The following is a 22,417-nucleotide window of genomic DNA, read 5'->3' as shown; positions in this document are numbered from 1 at the left end:
GATGTAGTGTTCCATGATTCATTGTTTGTTCATAACACCCAGCGCTCCACGCAGAATGTGCCCTCTTTAATACCCATCACCAGGCTAAGCCATCCCCCCTCCCCCCTCCCCTCTAGAACCCTCAGTTTGTTTTTCAGACTCCATCGTCTCTCATGGTTCGTCTCCCCCTAGGACTTACTCCCCTTCATTCTTCCCCTCCTGCTATCTTCTTCTTTTTCTTTTTTCTTAACATATATTGCATTATTTGTTTCAGAAGTACAGATCTGTGATTCGACAGTCTTGCACAATTCAGTGCTCACCATAGCACATACCCTCCCCAGTGTCTATCACCCAGCCACCCCATCCCTCCCTTCGTACCCGTTTTTAAGAGAAAATTCAGGTAGCATGATAAAGAACCCTTAGGGAGGGCAATTTGGTAACAAGTCAAAAACCTTAAAAACAAGAAAGAAGAAAGAAAAGGGAAAGAAAAAGGAAAGGAAAGGAAAGGAAAGACCGCTTGATTTAGAAATACTACTTTTAGAACTTGCTTTAAAGAAATAGTAAAGGGGTGCCTGGGTGGCTCAGTTAGTTAAGCAACCGATGCGTCTTGATTTCATCTCAGGGTCGTGAGATCGAGCCTGTATGGAGCCTGCTTAAGATTCTCGCTTTCCCTCACCCTCTGCCCCTCCTCCACTATGCTCAAACACTTGCTCTCTCAAAACAAAGAAGGAAATAGTAAGACAAGTATTCACATGTGTTCATACAGTATTCTTTGTAACAGGAAAGAACTGAAAATAACTTAAATATTCACCAATATTATGTATTTAATAAATCATGCTGTGTTCACTAACTGAAATACTATACAACCATTTAAAATCACATAGTTGGGATGCCTGGGTGGTGTAGTTGGTTGAGAATTCGACTCAGTTCATGACCTCAGGGTTGTGAGACTGAGCCCCACATAGGGCTTCAGGCTCAGCATGGAGTCTGCTTGAGATTCTCTCTCCCTCTGCTCCTCCACCCATGCTCTCTTCCTCTAAAATAAATAAGTCTTTAAAAAAAAAATAAAATCACAAAGCTTACTACATGCTGACATGGAACAAGATATTACCAACTGAAAACAAATCAGGCATGGTATGATCCCATTTAAACTACATTCATAAAATTATCCATTTGTGTGAAGTTTGCATAGGTACCAAGATACGGAATTCTTGAATAATCTTAATTTCTTCTTTAACTTGTACTGTATTTTAAACATTTGTTTATTAGAAGAAGCAAATGTTGCTTTTATCACCATGGAAACAACACAGTGTTTATTTATTTTTTAAAGATTTTATTTACTTATTTGAGAGAGAGGTTGAGAGAAAGAGCACAAGAGGGGGTAGGGTCAGAGGGAGAAGCAGACTCCCTGCTGAGCAGGGAGCCCGATGCGGGACTCGATCCCGGGACTCTGGGATCATGACCTGAGCCGAAGGCAGTTGCTCAACCAACTCAGCCACCCAGGTGCCCCCACGCAGTGTTTAAAAGACAGAGAATCTGCAGGGGAATTTACAGACAGGTAAGAACTATTTAGGACCATACACATGAAAGATTACACAGAACAACTGTATAGTACAGTAGAACAGTATTAGAAGTACTGAGTAGCAATTGGTGAATTTTAGCTAATCTTCAGTATCAGCTTCTCTCTCCTCCTACCCCAACAAGGTCCATATCCAATGACTGAGTCCCACACCTCAGTGCAATTCAGTAGCTTCTAGGCCTGTGTTATTTACTAAATGGGTTAACTACAACTAGTAAGACTTTTCAGAACTGAAAAATTCTAGCACGAGCTAAATAAAAATAAATATTCCTTTATTCTCTTTTTTGAAATGGTAATTCAAAACGTACACCAGCATTTCTTACTGAGGGTAAAAAAAAAAAAAATCAGCTCTGCCTCAGGACCAACTTTGTAAAAACTTCAGAAACTTCCAAGGACTAAATGTCAATATTATTGTTTAAAGAGACTTTGACAGGTGATGATAAATAGCAGCTAACAGCCTTTTCTTCACAAATGAGGTACACTGTAAGCAGTATAAATATTGATGTAATTTTTCTTAAGTGGTTTCTTTACCTTCAAAGCCTTTGTTAAACTTCTTTGCCTCCCCTCCCCTCCCGCCTCCTCTCTCTCACCTACTGGGATGACTATCTTTTCTGCCTGGCACACAAAGGTGGGCTGTGTCAGCTGGAATAGCTCCACTCAAACAAAATAAAATAACCACGTGGGAAGTCTTTAAACACATACATTTGTGCCAGTTTACAAAATCAGAAATTTTCTCTAAGCAAACAATTACTACTAACATGGACTTTTCCTCCCTCTTTGAATAAAACTTGTGCCTTCCAGTAAGTTCTCCGAGACTAACGTACTCTCCCAGTGTATGCGGTCTCCAAAAATACAATCAACTCACAGGTGTTCCCCCTGCGCAATATGTGCACTATACAAGCTCTTTTTGAGTTCTTGCTCTTACCTTTGCTTTTTCAGACCTTTGGACAGGTTAAAGATCATTATGACTTCTACGATAGTGCGCTGTAAATTTTACTTGGGAACTAAATTAAGTTCATTCAGTAGTTACTTTTTACTAAAAAGTAAAAAGACAGGAAAGACTTACTAAGGCCAACCAGGGAGCTGTAAGTGACCGGATTGAGCCCTCTCATGTTTGTGCGTATGTATTAAGATGCCAGAAGAAAATCTGTTACCTTTTTCTGATGCTGAATTCTCTCTTCTTCAAGTTGCTGGATGAGTTTTGCATTTTCTTCTAAAGCTTTCAAAAGCTGCTGGTCAGGAGCAGAGCTCTGCAGCAGAAGGTGGCTTTGTCTCTTTAGCTTGTTCTGTTCAATGAACATCTGCAAGAGTTAATTACAAAAATGTACATACCAATCAATCTCACGTATCTCCTCAACTGAAAGTGGAGCAACAGGAAAGTACATGGAATTTTTATTGAAAAGTTAAGGGCAATTTCCGAATTGTACAGTATTACAGTTTTAGAAGTAATGATTGCTATGATTTCATCCGTAACTTTCATGCACTCTTCAAGACACCCTTCCCCTATTGAGGTATATATGCAATAATTGAGTCCTATACCTCAGTTTTTAATGTTTTATTATTGCTTTAAAATACATGAATACTAATAGTACTAGATAATATTGATCAAGAACTTATCTTATGCCAGGTACTCTACTAAATATTTTATACGTATTATTTTAATCCATACATCAATCCTGTGAATTCTTCTGCTTTGAATAGCTAAAATTGACTAACACTATGTGACAGATACGGTGATGATTTTCCATATACCACATCATCTAATCCCTAGAATAACACTGTCAAGTAGATATTATTATTATCCCATTTTTACTAATAAGGTAAGTGAGGTTCAAAGTGGCTCAACTTTCCCAAGAACACATGAAAGTGGCAAAACCAGGATTTAAACCAAGATCTGTCTGATTTAGAAGCCCAAGCTCTCAACCACCTGGCTAATCTCCTTCCTCTGGTATTTACTAAACCTAGTGTTTTGTTTTATACCAATTAGCTTTTCCCCAGTGATGAAAGCAGTTAACGGTCAGGAGGGTAAAGAGGAGATGGGAAAAGGTTTATCAATATTTATTGGCCACTTTATTAAGCAACTTACATATATTATTCATTTAGTCTTACAAGTTCACATTTTTTAATACAACATTATTTTCTATTAACCTGTTACTTCTTTTCCTTAATACCCTACACAAGTTAGCCAGTGGGTGATTCTACACATGAAATGTTTTATAAACTCTGACATTAGGCCCATTTTATATTAGACCTTCACAGTTTCAGATTCTTAACAGCATTTTAAAGGAAGATTTACATTCTTCCTCCACCTGACAGCTCATTTTGTATACGAATGAAAGGTGCTGCGAAGGCACGAGGGAATGAGTGTGTGTGCGTGTGCACAGGTGCCGAGCTCGAGGGCAGTGAGAAGGCAAGCATCAACACGCTAGAGCAGAGTCATCCATATCTCACCCATATTTCATCTAGTCTCTGACATCTGAAACCAATGACATAACTGAAAGGAGCTATTTCGAGTGACTATTATTATTATTACAGTCATTTTTTAAATACCTTTTCCCCCTCTTACAACTTAACTTGGTTGAGGTCCCTTGTCAGTGTCTTAGCAAATGCCTTAGGGAGCCAACAAGAAGAAGACCTGCAAATAGCAGCTGGACTCAGTGAGTCCTTTGGCTTCCTGGCAAGTGAGCCTTTCCCCAAGAGCGCTCGGGAGCCAGGAGCAGGGAGAGAGGCAGCCGTCGGTGTGGCCACCAGGCCAGACTGTGAATTCAGCGGTCAAACAGTGTGGGGCACAGGCCACCATCAGTCAGGGTGCGGCTGTGTCCCTCACTGCACTGCCTCTCCGAGCTTCGGTTTGTTCTTGGGAAAAAGCAACAGTTCTCCTTCTCTACAAAGCACTCGGGAAAACTTGTTCAACTTTACATGATTATGAATTATCTCAACTTGGTTATTTTAGAAAGAAAAAGAGTGAAGATTATGTCTTGGGGATGTTAATCATGTGAATTTCTTTTGTAAAACCTTGTAACGATTCCTAAATAGTAATAGTATAAGATGAAAAGAACATATAGGAAAGGAATTCCTCTAGATAACCATGGTAACTTGAAAAACTTATTCATTAGACTACATTCTCTAGGCCTTAAGACACTAACATGAAATATTCTATATAGTGCCTTCTAAAGATGTGCTTAAAAGAAAATTTAGTGACTAAACACTGATGAATTTGGCTTTGAACTATGATAAGAACCTGACAGCTAGGGTTAGGGAGGTAGTCTCTTATCACACAAATGACATCATGGGTGTCAGAATTTCCAAGGATTGTCATAAATCTTTTCAAAGAATGAAAAAGAGAAGAAAAGCTTATGTCACTTCTATAGGATTCATTCTTTCCAAAAGAATATTAAAACGTCATCTGTGTTGTCTGGGAAGAAAACAGAACTCATTACAAAACAGTCTCACAGTATATCCAGACTACACGTTGAATGAGGTAGCCACGCCTTTGAACAAAGAACTACACTGACCAACAAGAAAAATATATTCTAAAAGTACAGGAAAATTTGTCATTGAAAATTGAAGTTACATTGAAGAACTACAAAAACTTAACACAGGAAGACAACTGGCTGTTTCCTCCTTATTGAGGGGGGAGGGGTACAGTTTTTGTTTTGTTTTTCATGGTGCCTTTTTTTTCACCCGTATTTCCCATCCCCTTACCCTCCCCTCTACTCCCCTCTGGCAACCACCAGTTTGTTTTCCGTTTTGGTGGGTCTGTTTCTGCTTTTTATTTGTTTGATCTAGTTTGTTTTTTAGATTCCACAGAAAGGCAAAATCATATGGTATTTGTCTTTCTCTGACTTATTTCACTTAGCCTAATACCCTCTAGGTCTACCCATGCTATCGCAAAAAGGAAAGGTCTCATTTTTCTTTATGGCTGAGTAATATTCCTGTGTGTGTGTGTGTCTGTGTGTATACTTGTGCATGCACATGTTTTTGCTTTTTATTTTTTTTTTAATTTTATTTATCTGACAGAGAGAGACAAAGCAAGAGAGGGAACACAAGCAGGGGGAGTGGGAGAGGGAGAAGCAGGCTTCCCGCGCAGCAGGGAGCCCGATGCGGGGCTCGATCCCAGGACCCTGGGATCATGACCCGAGCCGAAGGCAGACGCTTAACGACTGAGCCACCCAGGCGCCCCACGTTTTTGCTTTTTAAATGGACAAGTGGAAGCAGGAGTGTGGGAGAAACTTTCCATGTTTCCCTTTACACATTTGAGAACTGTTTGTATTTTTTTACAAGGTATAAACATTCCTTTTGTAATTAAAAATATAAAGTAAATTAACTTTATTGAATTCTAAGGCTCCAGACTCTAAGCTCCAAAGAGGCAGGGATCATGGTTGCATTCTTCACCATTATATTCCCACCAAGAGCACAGTGTCTGGCTAACGAAGATGTTTGCTCAACACGTGAAAAACCAAAATGCAGAAGACTGGCACTTCTCTTGTTAAACCACGACCTACACCTTCAAGCAGTAGTTATCTGTTGAAAAGCTGAGAGTCGGGGCACCTGGGCGGCTCAGACGGTTAAGCACCTGACTCTTCTTGGTTTCCACTCAGGTCACGATCGCATCCGCCCGGAGGCTGCGGGAGTTTCCCTGTGCCCCTGCCCCCACTCACGCGCATGCGCTCTCTCTCTCAAATAAATAAATCTTAAAAAGAAGCTAAGAATCTGTAAACCATGCAAAGGGGAAGGTATATGGGTTCTAATCTAATTTTATTCTCAAGAACAGTTTCTGGGGTGCCTGGCTGGCTCAGTCTGTAGAATATGCAACTCCAGATCTTGGGGTTGTAGGTTCAAGCTCCACATTGACTGTAGAGATTACTTAAAAAAAAAAAAAAAGAAAAAAATCTTAAAAAAAACCCAAGCCAACACTTTTCTTCTCACTATTGAGTATTTGGCCTCTAGATACTGTAAAACCATCCAGCACGGCTGCAAACCCCGATGCTCCCGGTAGGAGGAGTGCGAGCAGCTGCCCTGGCTTTCCCTCCTCACGCCTCTTCCGTCGCCTCAGGCGGGGTCACGTGTCTGCATCGCCGTTTCCGCCGAGCACTACCAGGTGGGCAGAGTAAGTCGCTCATTTTCAGATTCTTAGCGGAATCCTGCTTCTTCGGTCAATCTTGTCTGCTACCGCATGGCCCTCAAGTTTTCTTCCAGCTGTTTTGTATTCTAACATCATTCCACGAACAGATGGAAAACTGAAAATGTCTCTCAAAATAAGACCCTGGCATTCGAGTCAAAACAAGCCCACCTTTTCAGTTTTACAGCGGAAGCATCTTCACATTATCCCCAGTCTCCCTCCCCGCCTCGACTGTTTGTATCGCTGCAGCTTTTCCAAGTGGCTGTGACACACTTCAATTGTTTTTCTTTCTTCCAAGTAATAAGATAACAATTTTTACTCACCTTTCATTAAAATCTCTGAATAAAATGAATCAGAATATTTCAAATCACATCTTCTTGGACTAAATCTTTCACAGAGTTCATTGCTAGCACAGCTACATTCACACGCAGAAGGATTTCTGCACAAAACCGTAATCTGATTTTCAAATGTCATTCCCGTAACCCCATGCTTTGTCTTCCTTCAGCACCTTGGATACTTCTGCCTACGAATGTTCTACATTTCCTTAACTACTTTCCTTCACAACCTACAGTGTGCACCCAGATTCAAAATACTGAGACATGATGGAAATCTCAGGCAGACCAGCAGCCCGTCATGAGCTGTTAACAGTTTGGCCAAATGGTACCTCATCATTTCCCTGTAAACCAGCCCTGGGGCCACGGAATACCCAGCGACAACATGTCAGCAAAGGGAAGCCAGAACACGAGAAGCTCAAAGCTTATCTCTTGACATGTGATTTGGTGAAAGGCTACAATGATGGATGTACAACATGGCAATGTTCCACAGCTAGTGGAAAAATCAGCTCACGTAATGAGATCACCGTCTAGCAGGTGAAGAGAAATACTAACAGCATGATACTGTTATTTGAGATGGTATTTGGAGATGTAACCTGGATTCCTAAGGCTACTGAAACAGAAATCCTGTACATGAGCTGGACTTTCCATCACAAGTGACAGGAATCCCTAAATATAATTTGTTTTCCCTGTAACAGCATTTTATAGTACAAAATCCTTTTGCAGAATTGTGCCATTGGATTTCAAAATCTACTTGGTTGGGCTCGTAGTATCACCCATTTTACAGATGGTGAAAGTGAAGCCCCAAGGAGGCTAAGGGGCTGCTCTCAGGTCATACAATGAGTAACTGACGGACATGGCCAAAATTTGAACCCAGATCTTTTAACACCTGTTTTAGTGAACTTGACACTATTCCATAGCTGGCCTCCCTTAATTCTAAGTGGTAAGTTCTTATTCAACTTCAAAACATATTTTGACATGTCATCTGTAAAGTTCTTTAAGAAATACAAATTTAAAACTAGGTCTCTGTGGATACTTACCTCTTGTGCAAATGACTCTGCCTTCTTTCGAAGGTCCTTCTCCAATTCCAAGTTTACCTGCATTTCCTCATACTCTTCTACCGCTAACATGGACACTTAGGAAGACAAGGAAAAGAAATGGACAAAGTGCCACACGGTCGGTCAGGAATACGGATGAAAAACAGTGTTGAAAAGATTCTTTGTACCGGCATACAAGCCCCCTCAGCCATTGTTGGTTGAAATATAAATGGATCGAACCTTTTTGGAGGGCAGCTCAGCAATGTGAATCAAAACTCTAAAACCATTCATACCCTCTGACTCCACAATTCTGCTTTTAGGAATGTACCGATTCCCCCAAGAGAATAAATCATGAACACATCCAGCAATAAAGCTGCAGAACACTCTCAGCATCGCTGCTGAAAACAGTGAAATGATCCAGATGGTCTCAACATGGCAGACCCAGGGAAGTACGGTATATACAAGAAACATGATTCTGCTGTCGAAATGACACTGTAGAAGCATATTTATGGAACCAAAAGATATATTTTTTAAACGACTTCATTTCTATTTTTTACAAGCTGCATACAAAACACATCACCGAGGTACTTCACAGAAGAGGAAACGTGTGAAAGGCCAGTGGATGTGCGGAAAGATACTCTTCTTCATTAGTAATCAGAGAAATGGAAAGTAAAAACACAGGCACCTTTTTAGACTCAGCAAAGAGGGAACTGGCAAAAATCAAGAAGCAGAGTTACACCAAGTTTGGAGAGGATACAGAACAATGGAACAAACACACTGCTAACAGGAGCTGAAATCTACCTAAAAAGTAATCTGGCATTATGCACTGACGTTGAAGATAAACTTTTACATTTGGCATGTTAACTTAGGGCACATGCACCAGGAGACGCATAATAAGAATTTTCATAACTGCAGGACTTGGAAGAGCAAAAAACTGGAAAAAACTCAAACAGCCACCGACACCATACTGGATCAGTGAATTCTGGGACAGACATTGAATGACATACTACCCAGTGAAAGTCAACATACCAGAGCAAAGCCCTTTAACAGGGATAGACCTCACAAACAAAAAATTGCACAGGGACATTATGCAAGGCTGATGGAATTAATATAAAGTTCAAAAACATACAAAATGAAACAATATGCTATTTAGAGATATATACATACTTGGTAGAACTAGAAATAAAAGCAATGATAAAAATCCAAGGGAGGGGATACAAGTGGAGATTGATATTCAGGGGCTTGTAAGGTATCAATGGGTAAAGAGGTATTTCTTTCGCTGATATTTTTTTAGCTTCCACAAATGTTATAAACACATTTAACAAACAATTTAATGTATATATATGGTTTTCTTAAGGTTGGAAGAATATACATGATGTTAATAGTGCTTATCTTTGGACTGTAAAGATTGAGATTTTTTTTTTTCCTTTTCCTATTTGAATCTATGTGCTCCACCAAAAAAGTATATTACCTGAACAAAAAGAAAATATATATATACATACAAGCTGCATACAAAACACATCGACGAGGCATTTCACAGAAAAGGAAACATGTGAAAGGTTATATATAGATGTTATTTTTAGGCGTCCTCCACGTTTACAAAGAGAAATAGCCTTAGAGCCATTCAGGCCCAGACTCAGAGCTCTGAATTAAAGAATCAGGACAGAAATCTTTAAAGGGAAGGTCCTGTCAAATAGTAGCAACACAAAATCTTTGCTACTTTTTGACATTCTGTGGCCTGTTTTCTTAAATAATGATATAGACAGGACCAAGGGAGTGATGACGCCATTAGAAATTAGGCACAACATAGGTAGGTATCACACTGGTCTCTCCACCTGCTTCTACAGAAGCACTTTCAATCCTGAGCTGAGTCATATCAATAAAGTCTTTAAAAAGGCACTCTTAATGGCTGCTTTCACACAATGTTCCGCCAGGACACTTCAGTCCTAACTGACTAAGGACTGGTTTGCTGTGTAATGACATAGAATTTCAAGCTCTGTACTCTGTAAATCTACTGCCTTCTCAGAGGAAAGACGAACAGTCTTACTCCAGTAAAGCAATATAAGTGGTGGTTTGTGATGTGAATTATAGGTCCCTGAGAGCCAAATGATTTTCAAACCTATTTAAAAAAGAAATTTCGCGGAGAAAACAAAGACGACTATGACTCTCTGAAGGCCCTGGGCAACATAACTGACTCTCTTTTCTAAGTCCAGAACACCATAATAAAAAGTGAGTTTTCACATGTCCTGGCCCTTTTGACTTGGATTCTGAAAGAAATTAGATTGGTCCTCATCATGCATTTATTTATATGATCTCCCTCTTCCTAGAGAGAGGGTGCTCTGAAGGCAAGATCCACGTGATTAACCTTTGTAGAACCCTCTGTTTCTAGCACAGTACATCAAGACCATTTCCATCTTCTTACATGTGGAAGGAGCTGAGAAATGTCACAATCTACCGTATCTCCCACACTGAACCACGAGGTCCTTTATTTATTCAAAAATCTCAATTCGTCACCCAAAGGTGGAGAACTACCACCAATGACAACAGGGAAGGCTTGGAGATTTCCTGCACTCTGGCATCACTCCCTTGTCCTGAACCAGGGGACGCAAAAACAGCCCCCATGGGACTTGATGCTGTGTTTTACAACAAGGATTCCATTTTCTCTAGAGGTAGCCTTTGGAGAAATTTCCTTCTCACCATGAGACCAGGTCTGCCTCTCATGACCAAGAGGATCATTTTCATATGATTCATATAAATGATCGTGAATCTCTCATCACGCTGGCCGCTAGACAGCTCAGAGCCAGAACTTGACTGCACACGGACAGGAATGCACAAGACCTGACAGCAAGCATGCAACCTTGTATAGCAGTATTTAATTTTACTTTTGCTTTGCCCCATTTTCTATATTCTCTTAATTTAAAATTTTTTCATATCATGTTGCATGTATCTGTGTAGATATCCTCTCTTCTGGATTAAAAATAACCTACCAAATACACAAATACTGAGGGGAGAGCCAATATGACCTTTGTCCTAGGATATATGTAGTCAGAAAAGTGTTTTGGTTTGAAGTGGGTCAGAAGTTCCTCAAGTGAAAGCGCTTTTATAAGTCCCAAGACTCTAAGGTGAATGATAAAATAACCGGGAAGAGAGAGACTTGTGGTTAGAAATCAGGAAAACCAAGATAGGATATTCTTGCTTACAAGACTCTTTTTTTTTTTTTTTTTTTTGGGTGTGGAGAATTTTATTTTATTTTATTTTTTTTATTGTTATGTTAATCACCATATATTACATCATTAGTTTTTGATGCAGTGTTCCATGATTCATTGTTTGTTCATAACACCCAGTGCTCCATGCAGAACGTGCCCTCCTCAATACCCATCACCAGGCTAACCCATCCCCCCACCCCCCGCTTACAAGACTCTTTAGGCACAGCTATAAAACAATACACAAAATATATGCAAACCAAATAAATTACATATGTATCTGAGAAGAAAGACTGGAAACACCTACCTCTATTGCATTTTTCTAAGACTCTCCTCTGTTCAAGAACTTCTGAGTTTAAAAGATCTTTTTCTTGTTTAACTTTATTTACCTAAAAATGTGAGATTGTGAGAGAAGAAAACACACAACACTGTAAAACATGACATAAGGTGACGTGTGATACACAAACTGCTGTTCAACATTCAACATGAAGTTATAACTTAAGCAGTAACTGGCTTTACTGTATTGGGATTTTATTAAAGTTGTTCTTAAGGCCTCAAAGGTAGCTATTTAAGTTAGGATATACCTTTATAGAGAACTTCTTTACAAATTCCAAATAGCACTGGTCCCTACCCATGTAAATGATTGATATTTTTAAGGCAAAAATCCAACTAGAAAACACCCAGACAACAGACAAATCATATAGTCTGAGAACTTTGATGACATTTAAATTAAGGAAAAAATACTTGAATTTTTTAAATAAAAAATACTTTAAACTTTGATGACTTCTGCCTTAAATAAAACACACATGAAAATCTTCCCCAAAAACTTACATTTCTGAGATAATTTTGACATCAATCAATTGGAAGAGAGAGAGAACGCAAAGTTACATATATCAAAGTGGATAAATCTCAAATGCACTAGGCTGAATTTTAAAAAGCAGGTACAGGGGTGCCTGGCTGGCTCAGTCAGTGGACTATGATCTCAGGTTGTGAGTTCAAGCCCCATGTTGGGCACGGAGCCTACTTAAAAGAAAAATTAAAAAAAAAATAAAAGCAGGTACATTTACATCATTTAAAAACACTCAAAATACTATGTATTGTAGCAAAAAATATAAATACATGCATTGGAATGATAAAAGCCAAATTCAGAATAATGGTTGTGCAGGAAAATGGGGCAGAGAGCGAGGGGAATGCAGTTAGGGACACACTGGGGTTTTCAGGACTATGTATTAAGCTAGGTAGTAGACATATGGGTGTTTTTTTACTTTTCACATGTCTGAAATAGTCTAAAAGTAACTTCTGAAAGGGCTTCTAATAACACCTCTAAGTGGGAGGGGAACAGGATCATCAGTAAATAATCATCATGGAGGAAGAGAGTGCATCAAAATGTGCTTCTCTCTCTACAACGGTTACAGTCAAGAAACAAACTAAGGGGCGCCTGGGTGGCTCAGTTGGTTAAGCGACTGCCCTCGGCTCAGGTCATGATCCTGGAGTCCCGGGATCGAGTCCTGCATCAGGATCCCTGCTCAGCAGGGAGTCTGCTTCTCCCTCTGACCCTCCCCCCTCTCATGTGCTCTCTTTCATTCTCTCTCTCTCTCTCAAAATAAATAAATGAAATCTTTAAAAAAAAAAAAGAAAAGAAACAAACTAAGATAATGGTCCTGGAAAAGGACTCTGAATCCATCGGCATGCCAGAGAGCCTGTGAACTGGATGCTTTTAGGATAAGCTCTATTTTTGGTTTCGGTTTGAATTAGTAACTGGTATTCACTCTCCAAAAGGAATGTCGCTTCCAAAATAGCATCATCCTTCTTCCCATTCATCAGTATGTCCTGCCACGGTAAGTAAATGTGAACAAGGCTGTAACTGGTGGACACCATAAGTAAATGTGAGCAAGGCTGTAATTGGTGAACACCATCTCCCAACCTTTTTCGCATTCTGGCCCTTATGAAAACTGTTAAGATAGGTATGCAAACTGAGGTAGCTGGGTAAGGCTGCCCACTGAAGGGACCAACGCCTTGATTCCTCAACATTATTCGTAAGCCACCTGAGGGATGGGTCTAGAAGCTTGAGCTGTAGAATCTGGGAACCACTGACACAAGTTAAATCACGATTGCAAAGGCAGTTCCTCAAAGTGTCATGCACAGAAAGGCAATTATGTGCTCCTGTTCTTAAAGACCATTCAAAAGGAAAAATAAAAAGATTCTCGAAACACCCACTTGAACCCATTCTGCCATCTATCACATACACTTATGTTGGAAGTATACAAGAGGACAGCCATTCCCAACTAAGCCAAACTGTCTGATAGAGAAGCCAAATACTTCTTCACCAGCAACAATAAAGCAGATGACTTAAACTGCAGATATCATTCTTACAAATCTGCCTCCCGTAGTGAAATATGGGAGACAACAGGGACACTTCATTGCTATTTTGGTGCTTTACTTAGTGAGCTAGGTATTGAGTATACAAATGTTCACGATCTTATGTTCTACACCTTTTTGTATATTTGAAACAGGGTAGAAGAGAAGATAAAAATTGGTACATGGTTCTCACGCCTGAAATCAACTTCCAACAGTAAGTTTTTAATGTAGCCAGTCTCCAAACACCCTGAAAACACCAGAAGTCTTGCTTTCAGGCCTAAGATACATACTTCTTCAATTACTTCTGCAAGTTTGCTCTTGAGATTTTCCAATTCAATCGCTAATATCTTCTTCTCCTCCTGAACAGATACAATTTGATCTCGAAGTTCTGCATTTTTAAAGAAAAGATAAGGGGAGGGAAACAATATAAACAAACATTTCTTTAATCTAAATTCAATTAGTGAACTTATAGTACATCATCAGTTTCACATGTAGTAACTTTTTTAAACTTATTTTTTTAAAAGAAGCAATCAATCTTGTCAAAAGAACTGAAATATGCCAGTCCATGTGTAGCTTACGGTCAAGATTATTTAACAGCTAAAATGAAAATAAAGAAGCAGAGAATGATGGAAATCTCACTTCTGTGCCCCTGTATACAGCCACAGTTATTAATAATTTTATATCATGCAATCTCACTGTGTTATTAAATGTACCAGATCATGTTTTCTTTGCATGCTATCAAACCCATATTTTAGAAAACTATCTGGGATTTTAGAAGTAAAATTTTTTAAGATTTCAGCAAAACAAATTAAGGCATAGTATCAATTTCCTCTTTCTTTTAAAATGACCATGGGCTCTTGTCACAATAAAATATAACAAACAAATGGGGCAGTTGATAATTTGCAGATTTTGCTTTGCAGAAAAAAATCCTGACCTGCTGCCAACTTATAGCCCTCAAACATTATTTGAATGGACTCAAAATATAACCTATTTGAAAAAGGTTAATTCTAATAATTTTCTCTACCGAGTTGTTGTTTTGTTTCTTAATTTATTTCATATTTCTTATTATCGGAATTTAATGAAAACTGTATTACCAAAATGAAAATATTAGCAACCATTAAATGCAAAAGCTTCTGGTGATAGATGAAAGTCACTTCCACCACTCAAACAGTAAAAAAATATATATTTTTTATAAAAATATATTTTTATATTTTAAATATAAAATATATTTTATACATTTTATATATATAAAGGGGCGACTGGGTGGCTCAGTCGGTGGACTGTCCAACTCTTGATTTCGCCTGGAGATCAGGTCATGATCTCAGGGTCCTGGGATTGCACCAAGTCAGGTTCCACACACAGCTAGGAGTCTGCTTAAGGATTCTCCCTCTCCCTCACCCTCTGCCTCTGCTCACTCTCTCTCCATCTCTCTCTCTCAAATAAATAAATAAATCTTTTTAAAAATATATATACGCAGATTAGCACAGAGTCCTAAAATTGATAACCAAGGTCTCCAGTTTTGCTACTTAGGTTTTAATTGCATTTTTTTTTAAAGATTTTATTTAATTAGTTGACACAGAGGGAGAGAGCGAGCGAGCACAAGCAGGGTGAGCGGCAGGCAGAAGGAGAGGGAGAAGCAGGCTCCCTGCCAAGCAAGGAGCCCGATGCGGGGCTCGATCCCAGGACCCTGGGATCATGACCTGAGCTGAAGGCAGACGCTTAACCGACTGCGCCACCCGGGAACCCCAGGTTTTTACTGCTTTTAATTAAAAACCTTCTCTGGAGTTATTTATAAATTGAATCAAGCTTTTACAGGAACCCAGTCTAGAAAAGTTCTCAGATGCTTATTTCAAAATCTCTTTCTCCACTGGCTGGCTAATCCTGAAGGAGGAACGAGAGACAATACCATCTGAACCTAAGAGGAGGGGAGAATCATGAACAAAAGAAAATCCTGTAAACTTCTTCTCCCTCCCCACCGACACAAATATTATTTTGTCTTAGGTCAAGGGGGTGGAGAGTCAGTTAACGATGGCTTTCTTTATACTTCCTTCCCTCTCCTTCCAACTGCAGTTCTATCCAAACCAAGAGGCTAGCGAGTGTTGTTTCTGGCATGTGCCTAATGCTAAAATGCCCTAAAAGTTATTGAGCCCCTTTCCTCCATCTGTAACATAAACAATGTGTACATATAATCACGTGTATATATAATCATGAATAAAATTAAAGTGTATTTAACAGAGGTACCGTGCAATATTCCACTTCCCACTGACCCACACAGTGAGGTCTAACAGCGTTGAAGTTGAACACCCGCATATTGCTTACAGCTCAGTGCCTGAATCAGATGAGAAGTCCTTTGAGGGCAGAGACCTAAGCAATCTGGGGAGGAATCCTCCCCAAAGATTCCAAAAAAGAACCAGACAAACGAGAGGCATTGGCTAAATATATTTGTATACGTTCTTTCTTTTGCTTAACAAAAATATCTCAATGCATAGTCCATATTTTTAAGAATTTTTACACACTGGTTGTTTCCATCAAGACAACGCTTTCAAAAGTGCCTAATCCCAAATGAGAAAGTAATTCATAATGCACCAAAGTTACGTCCTATCGTGATTCTCAACCGGGCTACTCCCTGGGACATTTAAATCCAAAATTTTTTGAAGCAGGACCCAAGTTCTAAAGTTTTCAGGTCATTCCAATGGGCAACCAGGCCTGAGAAACATTATCCAAAATATGCTCAGTGACGAAGCCAAGAGTCCCACCTTTGATCTGCTTCTGACACTGCACAGAGACACAGGTCTCTGGGGTGCCTTCTGGGTCTGTGCTAACATCTTCGTCATCGATGTTGATCTCCTCTGTGATTACATCTGGTCCCAGCTTGGCCATGTACAACATGCTGATTCTTTTCAATGTTTTATTTTCTTTATTTAGCTAAGGCAAAATATAAAAACAGTTATTTTAACAGCAGTCAAATGAGTGTCTTGGATTTTTAAACAATAGACAGATTAAGTGTATTTCTGTCTTACATATTCATCAACACCCACAGCATGAACTAACAATTAGAAGATTCATGAAATAAGGTTTTATTTACACTTTTTAGCATTAAACTTATTAAAGTAAGACCTGATGCGTGGATTACAGCCAGCAGCATGGGAAAATGCTAGTTATAACTGATAACATAAGAAGAATTAAGATAAGACACCAGTATAGATTAAATCAAATTTCAACTTATTCCATCCTTAATAGTCTTAATTAAGGCATTTGTAAGAAAGTGTTTTCTTTGCTGCTGGGCACACCCTTTAAATGTTTGTTAGCCCAGCCCTCCCTCTTCTCTGAACACCTGCTACTCTTCTTCATTGTTCCACAGGATTCCTGTGGAAACAACAGTGTTCCCCCAAAGCATACCCCATCCCTCTGACTGCAGCTAATCAGTCCAGGGATCAGGCACATGAGCCCAAGCTTGGCCAGTCAAATCCCTTCTCTAGAAATTTGGAGGCTGAACAGAGAGATGAGGTTCCTTCCATGTGTCTAGATGTATAGAAGCTGTTGGCAACCACAATCCACTAGTGAATTGAGGAACAGAGGAAGGCAGTCTGTAGCAGAGCCCAAAATGGAGCTGACGTGTAGAGACAGGCAGAGAAAAATAATGGAGATGGATTTCCCAAAGGACTCTGGTCCATTCTCAAAATGCTCCTTGCCTATGGGTTCCATGGGATTCTCCAACATCCCTTACTAACAAATTCCTACTTTTTTTTTCTTTTGACAGTGGAAGAAAGTACAAGATATGTTTCTGTTCTCTCTATAAAAAGAGTTCTAGTTCATAGCAAAGAAAAGAAATACTAATACATTAATGTATTTGTTATTCCCTTTGCAGAAATGAATTGTTCTTTAGTTTCAGTTACTCAACTGTCATTGCCTTCTTTGGTTCACGTGTTTGTGTGCCTATCAATATTAGTACAAAGCACACACAAAGACTAAACTTGGTCCAAAGCCCATAGGAGGAAAAGTATGGTCTCCTTATGTTTTCTCTTCTCAAGACTAAAAAATAAAAGGTCTCCTCTGAACACATGCACATACAGAAATGCAACCTCTGGGGTGCCGGAGTGGCTCAGTCGGTTAAGCATCTGCCTTCGGCTCAGGTCATGATCCCGGGGTCCTGGGATCGAGCCCCGCATCGGGCTCCCTGCTCCGCGGGAAGCCTGCTTCTCTCTCTCCCTCTGCCTGCTGCTCTGCCTACTTGTGCCCTCTCTCTCTGTCAATAAATAAATAAAATCTTTAAAAAAAAAAAAAGCAACTTTTTTTCTTTTACTAAGGGCTAATGGCCAGCAAGACAAGTTCTGAATTAAATAACTGACACTGGAAATAGATAGAAACAGAAACCTAATTCATTGGAAAGCTAACTACCTTCTCTACTATAAACCTTACATCAGAGTAAGACATGTTGGCAACTTGTCCGACTTTGGTCCTTCATTTGTGATAATTAGGACCCTAGAGGGTTTCCCTCAGGGAAAAGCCCAGGCCATTTCAAACTGGGAGATCTGACTCTCACCCCAGTAACACTGACTCTAACTATATCTCAAGTAGCCTGATCTGGAGCACAAGTGGTTTCCCTGACCTCTCTGGGGAATCAGGAAGAATCTATTAGAAATGGCTATGAACCCTTCCCCAGTTTCCCCCTGGGAAGCCTCGTAAGCTCTACTCAGGGAATCCAACACAGCCCCTTTCTTCCCTGTCCCCAGCGCACAGCTCCAGCTTCTAGCTCCCCACAGTACATTAGAGGATCAGGGATGAGAGATAAGCCCATGATCTCCAAGCCCCTCTCCCTTAAGATGAAACATTCATGTAAAGCCTGTTGTGGGTTCTTGACACCATGGATGCTACAGTGGGGCACTGGACGCTCAAGGATCCTGGCTGGTAAGATGCCACATCTTTTCTGAATGGCAGGAGAAAACCACAACTGACGGAAAAAGTGAAAACACTCAAGCCTTCATTTGTAATTCTGCTTCCTAATACTTAAACTAATGGTTTCCAGCTTAGCACATTAGAATCTGCAGAGAGCTTTTAAAAAAATCCCAGTGCACAGGCTCTCACCAGATCCAAATCTCTGGCAGTGGAACCCAGCAGAGTACTCTCTCTGAGGTCCCAGGTGATTCTAATGCACAGCAATACGAAGACTCTTTGATATAGAGAAAGGCAATGTTTCTGTATCCGTTTCTATAAAATCAGAGTTAAGAATCCTGCTCTATAATCCAATGACTCTGCCTCTAGAATAACCTCATCTTTCAGAGTGGTAGCCTCTTCATCAGCGAACTAAGGATAAAAATAGCCTCTGCCTGGGTGGCTCAGTTGGTTAAGCGACTGCCTTCAGCTCAGGTCATGATCCTGGAGTCCCGGGATCGAGTCCCACGGCGGGCTCCCTGCTCAGCAGGGAGTCTGCTTCTCCCTCTGACCTTCTTCCCTCCCATGCTCTCTCTCTACCATTCTCTCTCTCTCTCTCTCAATAAATAAATAAAAATCTTTAAAAAAAAAAAAAAGCCTCTGTCCCATAACGTGAGGATTGAGTGAGATATTACACAGAAAGTATTCAATACAGTGACGGACATGCAGGAAAAATTCAGTGTCTGCTCCTAATAGTAACAAAAGAGGTTCAGGTTGTGCATTTGGGAATACTTTATCAGCTAGTTTTCTTCCATCAAGATATACATCCATGCAACTTTTTCTTCCTCCAGGATATTCACAAAAGCACAAAAATACTAATTTTTGCCATCTGGTGCTTAATAGGCTCATCCCTAGGCCACGGTCACAATAATACTTAATAACTTGTTCATTAACAGTTCTACCCTCAAAAGAGTTTAATGCCTCTATCAAGCCAGGCACCAAAATCCACCAGCACTATCTGGCTATAATACAACTACTCTCATTAACAAAGTTACTAACTCAAGAAAAAAGCTACACATGAGGCGCCTGGCAGGCGGTAGAGCATGGGACTCTTGATCTCAGGGTCATGAGTTCAAGCCCCACAATGGGTGAGGAGCCTACTCTTAAAGAAAAAAAAAAAGCCACACGGCAATTTCTCTGAAACACCATTCTCACATTTTGAAGGAAGAAACATAAGATTTATGTACATAAAGATCTCATAACCATACTACCTGGATATTTTTGAAAACTCTGAATTCACAAATTTTGGCTAAGCAATTTCATTGAAGTTATTATTCATCAAGTGATATACGTTAATGGCATGCTAATTGTTTTTTGGAACCATTCTAAGTCACAAAGCAAAAATAAATCTTTTATAACCCTACAGTAACAGAATCTTCTACTACATTCAAATTTAAATAGTTTTTATATTGGGTGCAGCTTAATGAATATTTAAAGATACAAAATAAGCAAGTTTAAGCAGATCTGAACCATATGGTTTAAATAACTGGTCTACATTTATCAGTTTAACCTACACATTTTAGCAAAGTAGCCACCCTTGCTCTTAAGAAAATTATACAAATTGCATCTTAAGAATTAAACATTCCATTTGTCATTCATTTGAGAGCAAAGATTTAGAAAAATAAGAATAAATTTATAGAAACGTTGCTGCTTTAAAAATGGAGTCTACTTTCGAAAATGACAGTTGGGGTACCTAAATCAGGATGTGCTACTTATTGATCATGCATATAATGGAGCTTCCAAACTTTGCATTCAAAGCTGTAGTATCTTCCAAATCCAATGAGCACAACTATAGGCTTTCTGACCTGTTTTTATTCCAAGTCCCACGAGGTCACATTGTATCCTCAAAAACCCACCATACAGCCATTTCCGGAAGATTTCATGAATAGAAGACAAACCGTGTAAGTGAACGATCCCACTGTCAGACTAAATTATAAAACTGACCTTTTGAGATTAGTAACACAGTGGTTCATAACCAGGTCTGAAGACAACGGTCCCCTGGCAGCTGTCTCAGCACACAGCTGGCCTGGGCTGCACTCCCAGCGTCAGTGGGTCTAGGATATTCTTAAGAAATCAATGCTGGTCCACCCTGACACTTAGAGGACAAGGCAACTGTAGCTCAGAGAGGTGCATTCTCTTGCTCCAAGTCACCTGTTAGCTAAAAAAAGGAAGGGGCGGGGATCAAATCTTTTTTTTAAAGGGGACTGTACAGACCCATGAGTGGAGTGCATCATGAAAAAAGGAAAAGTCTGTCCCATTCTCCCTGCCGTCCTAATGCTAGTCCATCCTGACATTTGAGATGAGACTATGGCAGTCCGGAGACCAGAACTAATAACTTGCCCAAGGTCACACATAACCAAAATGACATGACTGGGAATAAAACCTGTATATACTGCCTCCCAAACTGTTGCTTTCCATTAACTCTGCCAGTCGTGCAAGGTAGTCCCTGTTCTCATTTTGCATGTACTATTGGCAACAGAGATACTTAACGATAGCAAGAGAAAATACAAGGACTGGACTTAGCCACTGCAAGATTCAGAGCAGCTAGTATGCTCCAGAGATATTTTTTTCTACCTGTTGCCAAAGAAAGAATAAAGGATACGAAAAGAGAATTCACCCAGTTCTGTGAACCAGTGAACACTTAATGAAGGGTAGCGCAGAAGAAATGATGGGAAAGCACCCACACAATCACTGTTTTTAAAGCAATGGTCTGTATTGCTGTGTATTCTTCAAATGAATAACAGAAGAGGAGTTGCATGCACATGTTTATATTCTTAGGTTCTGACTGCATTATCTTATGAATTCTAATGTAGTGTCATTACCCAAACAATTAAGCAAATACCTCTAGCAAGCACACTGCTAATGCATCCAAATTAAATAGAGAGAGATACAGGCAGATTGGCTGATTGATTTGCAGACTTTCAGTCACATCCAAAGACATACTTTGGAGGGAGGTGATGGGAAGAGAGAAAGACACACAACCGGCATTACTAATGATATTTGGTTAAAAAGTGCTGTAATCCATTTTCTGATGAAGTGGTTCAGATGCGTTTTACCCAACCCAAAATACGTAAGACAGAGATAAAAACATTCTTTAATAATAATAATGTACTTCTGATGAGACAGAATATAGAAAATTACACTCTTGGTAAATTCATCAGCAAGAAGCAATCAGTGAAGCACTGGAGGTCACCTTCAGCATGCCCTCACTCTGCTTTCACAAATAATCACCTGAAATGTATGGCTGGAGGCTGACTTTTTCATCTAAATCAAACATGAAACACTCACTGCACCCCTTTATGTCACACCAGGTTCGTTTTAAGCTGTTCACCCAAGGCATAGACACTTAGAAAGTCCAGCTGGACAAACGACTCTGGAGCCATTTTCCAGAGGCAAAAGCACCAATGCTGAAATGCACACATACAAATGCCCCTTTTACAATGGAAAGAACCTAGGCATTAAGATATTTACATAATCCTATTCTAGAACTCTGAGAATTTGCAACACTTTAGACACTTTCCCTCCTCAGCAGAGCAGAGGCAATGGATTAGAAAAGCAAAAGCGGATAGGAGACCACTCTTCAGAAAAGCAAGTTGAAATTTTTTTAAAAAGCGCAGGTAGATTTCCCTTATTTGAAGAGTCTCACCTTTGTCGCCAGAGCTTCGGCACTTTCTCGACAAGTCTTCTCTATTTCAAGATGGTTCTGCATAAAATTGACTTCCTCTATAACCATGTGAGAAACTAGGAATGAGGGGAAAAAAGTCTCAGCATTCAGAGATTAGTCAGCGATTCCAGAAGCCCACACATTGAGTCCCATGATTCAGAATACTTCACTTCTTTAACTCGCCAGACCTTTAGCTAGCATGGAGGAAAAA

The 22,417-nt window shown here is 39.8% G+C and overlaps 1 protein-coding gene across 6 annotated transcripts in view; it reads right to left on the bottom strand.

The window, feature by feature from the left end:
* SHTN1 (shootin 1) overlaps positions 1 to 22,417 on the bottom strand; it is a 104,253-nt gene that overhangs the window by 44,713 nt on the left and 37,123 nt on the right. For all 6 annotated transcript variants that reach the window (XM_025880609.2, XM_073904133.1, XM_073904134.1 and 3 more), the window contains 6 exons: positions 22,189 to 22,283; positions 16,367 to 16,535; positions 13,901 to 13,998; positions 11,560 to 11,641; positions 8,053 to 8,147; positions 2,713 to 2,859 (listed from right to left, as the gene is read on the bottom strand). In XM_025880609.2, the coding sequence (XP_025736394.1) occupies positions 2,713 to 2,859; positions 8,053 to 8,147; positions 11,560 to 11,641; positions 13,901 to 13,998; positions 16,367 to 16,535; positions 22,189 to 22,283 (686 nt within the window). The remainder of the gene's footprint in view (positions 1 to 2,712; positions 2,860 to 8,052; positions 8,148 to 11,559; positions 11,642 to 13,900; positions 13,999 to 16,366; positions 16,536 to 22,188; positions 22,284 to 22,417) is intronic.

This window comes from Callorhinus ursinus, unplaced genomic scaffold, assembly GCF_003265705.2.
Source record: "Callorhinus ursinus isolate GAN/ISIS: 27379988/994484 unplaced genomic scaffold, GSC_fseal_2.0 scaffold20, whole genome shotgun sequence".
Classification (NCBI taxonomy): Eukaryota; Metazoa; Chordata; class Mammalia; order Carnivora; family Otariidae; genus Callorhinus; species Callorhinus ursinus.
Note: the sequence above shows the minus strand (reverse complement) of the source record. Positions and strands in the feature narration are given on the sequence as shown.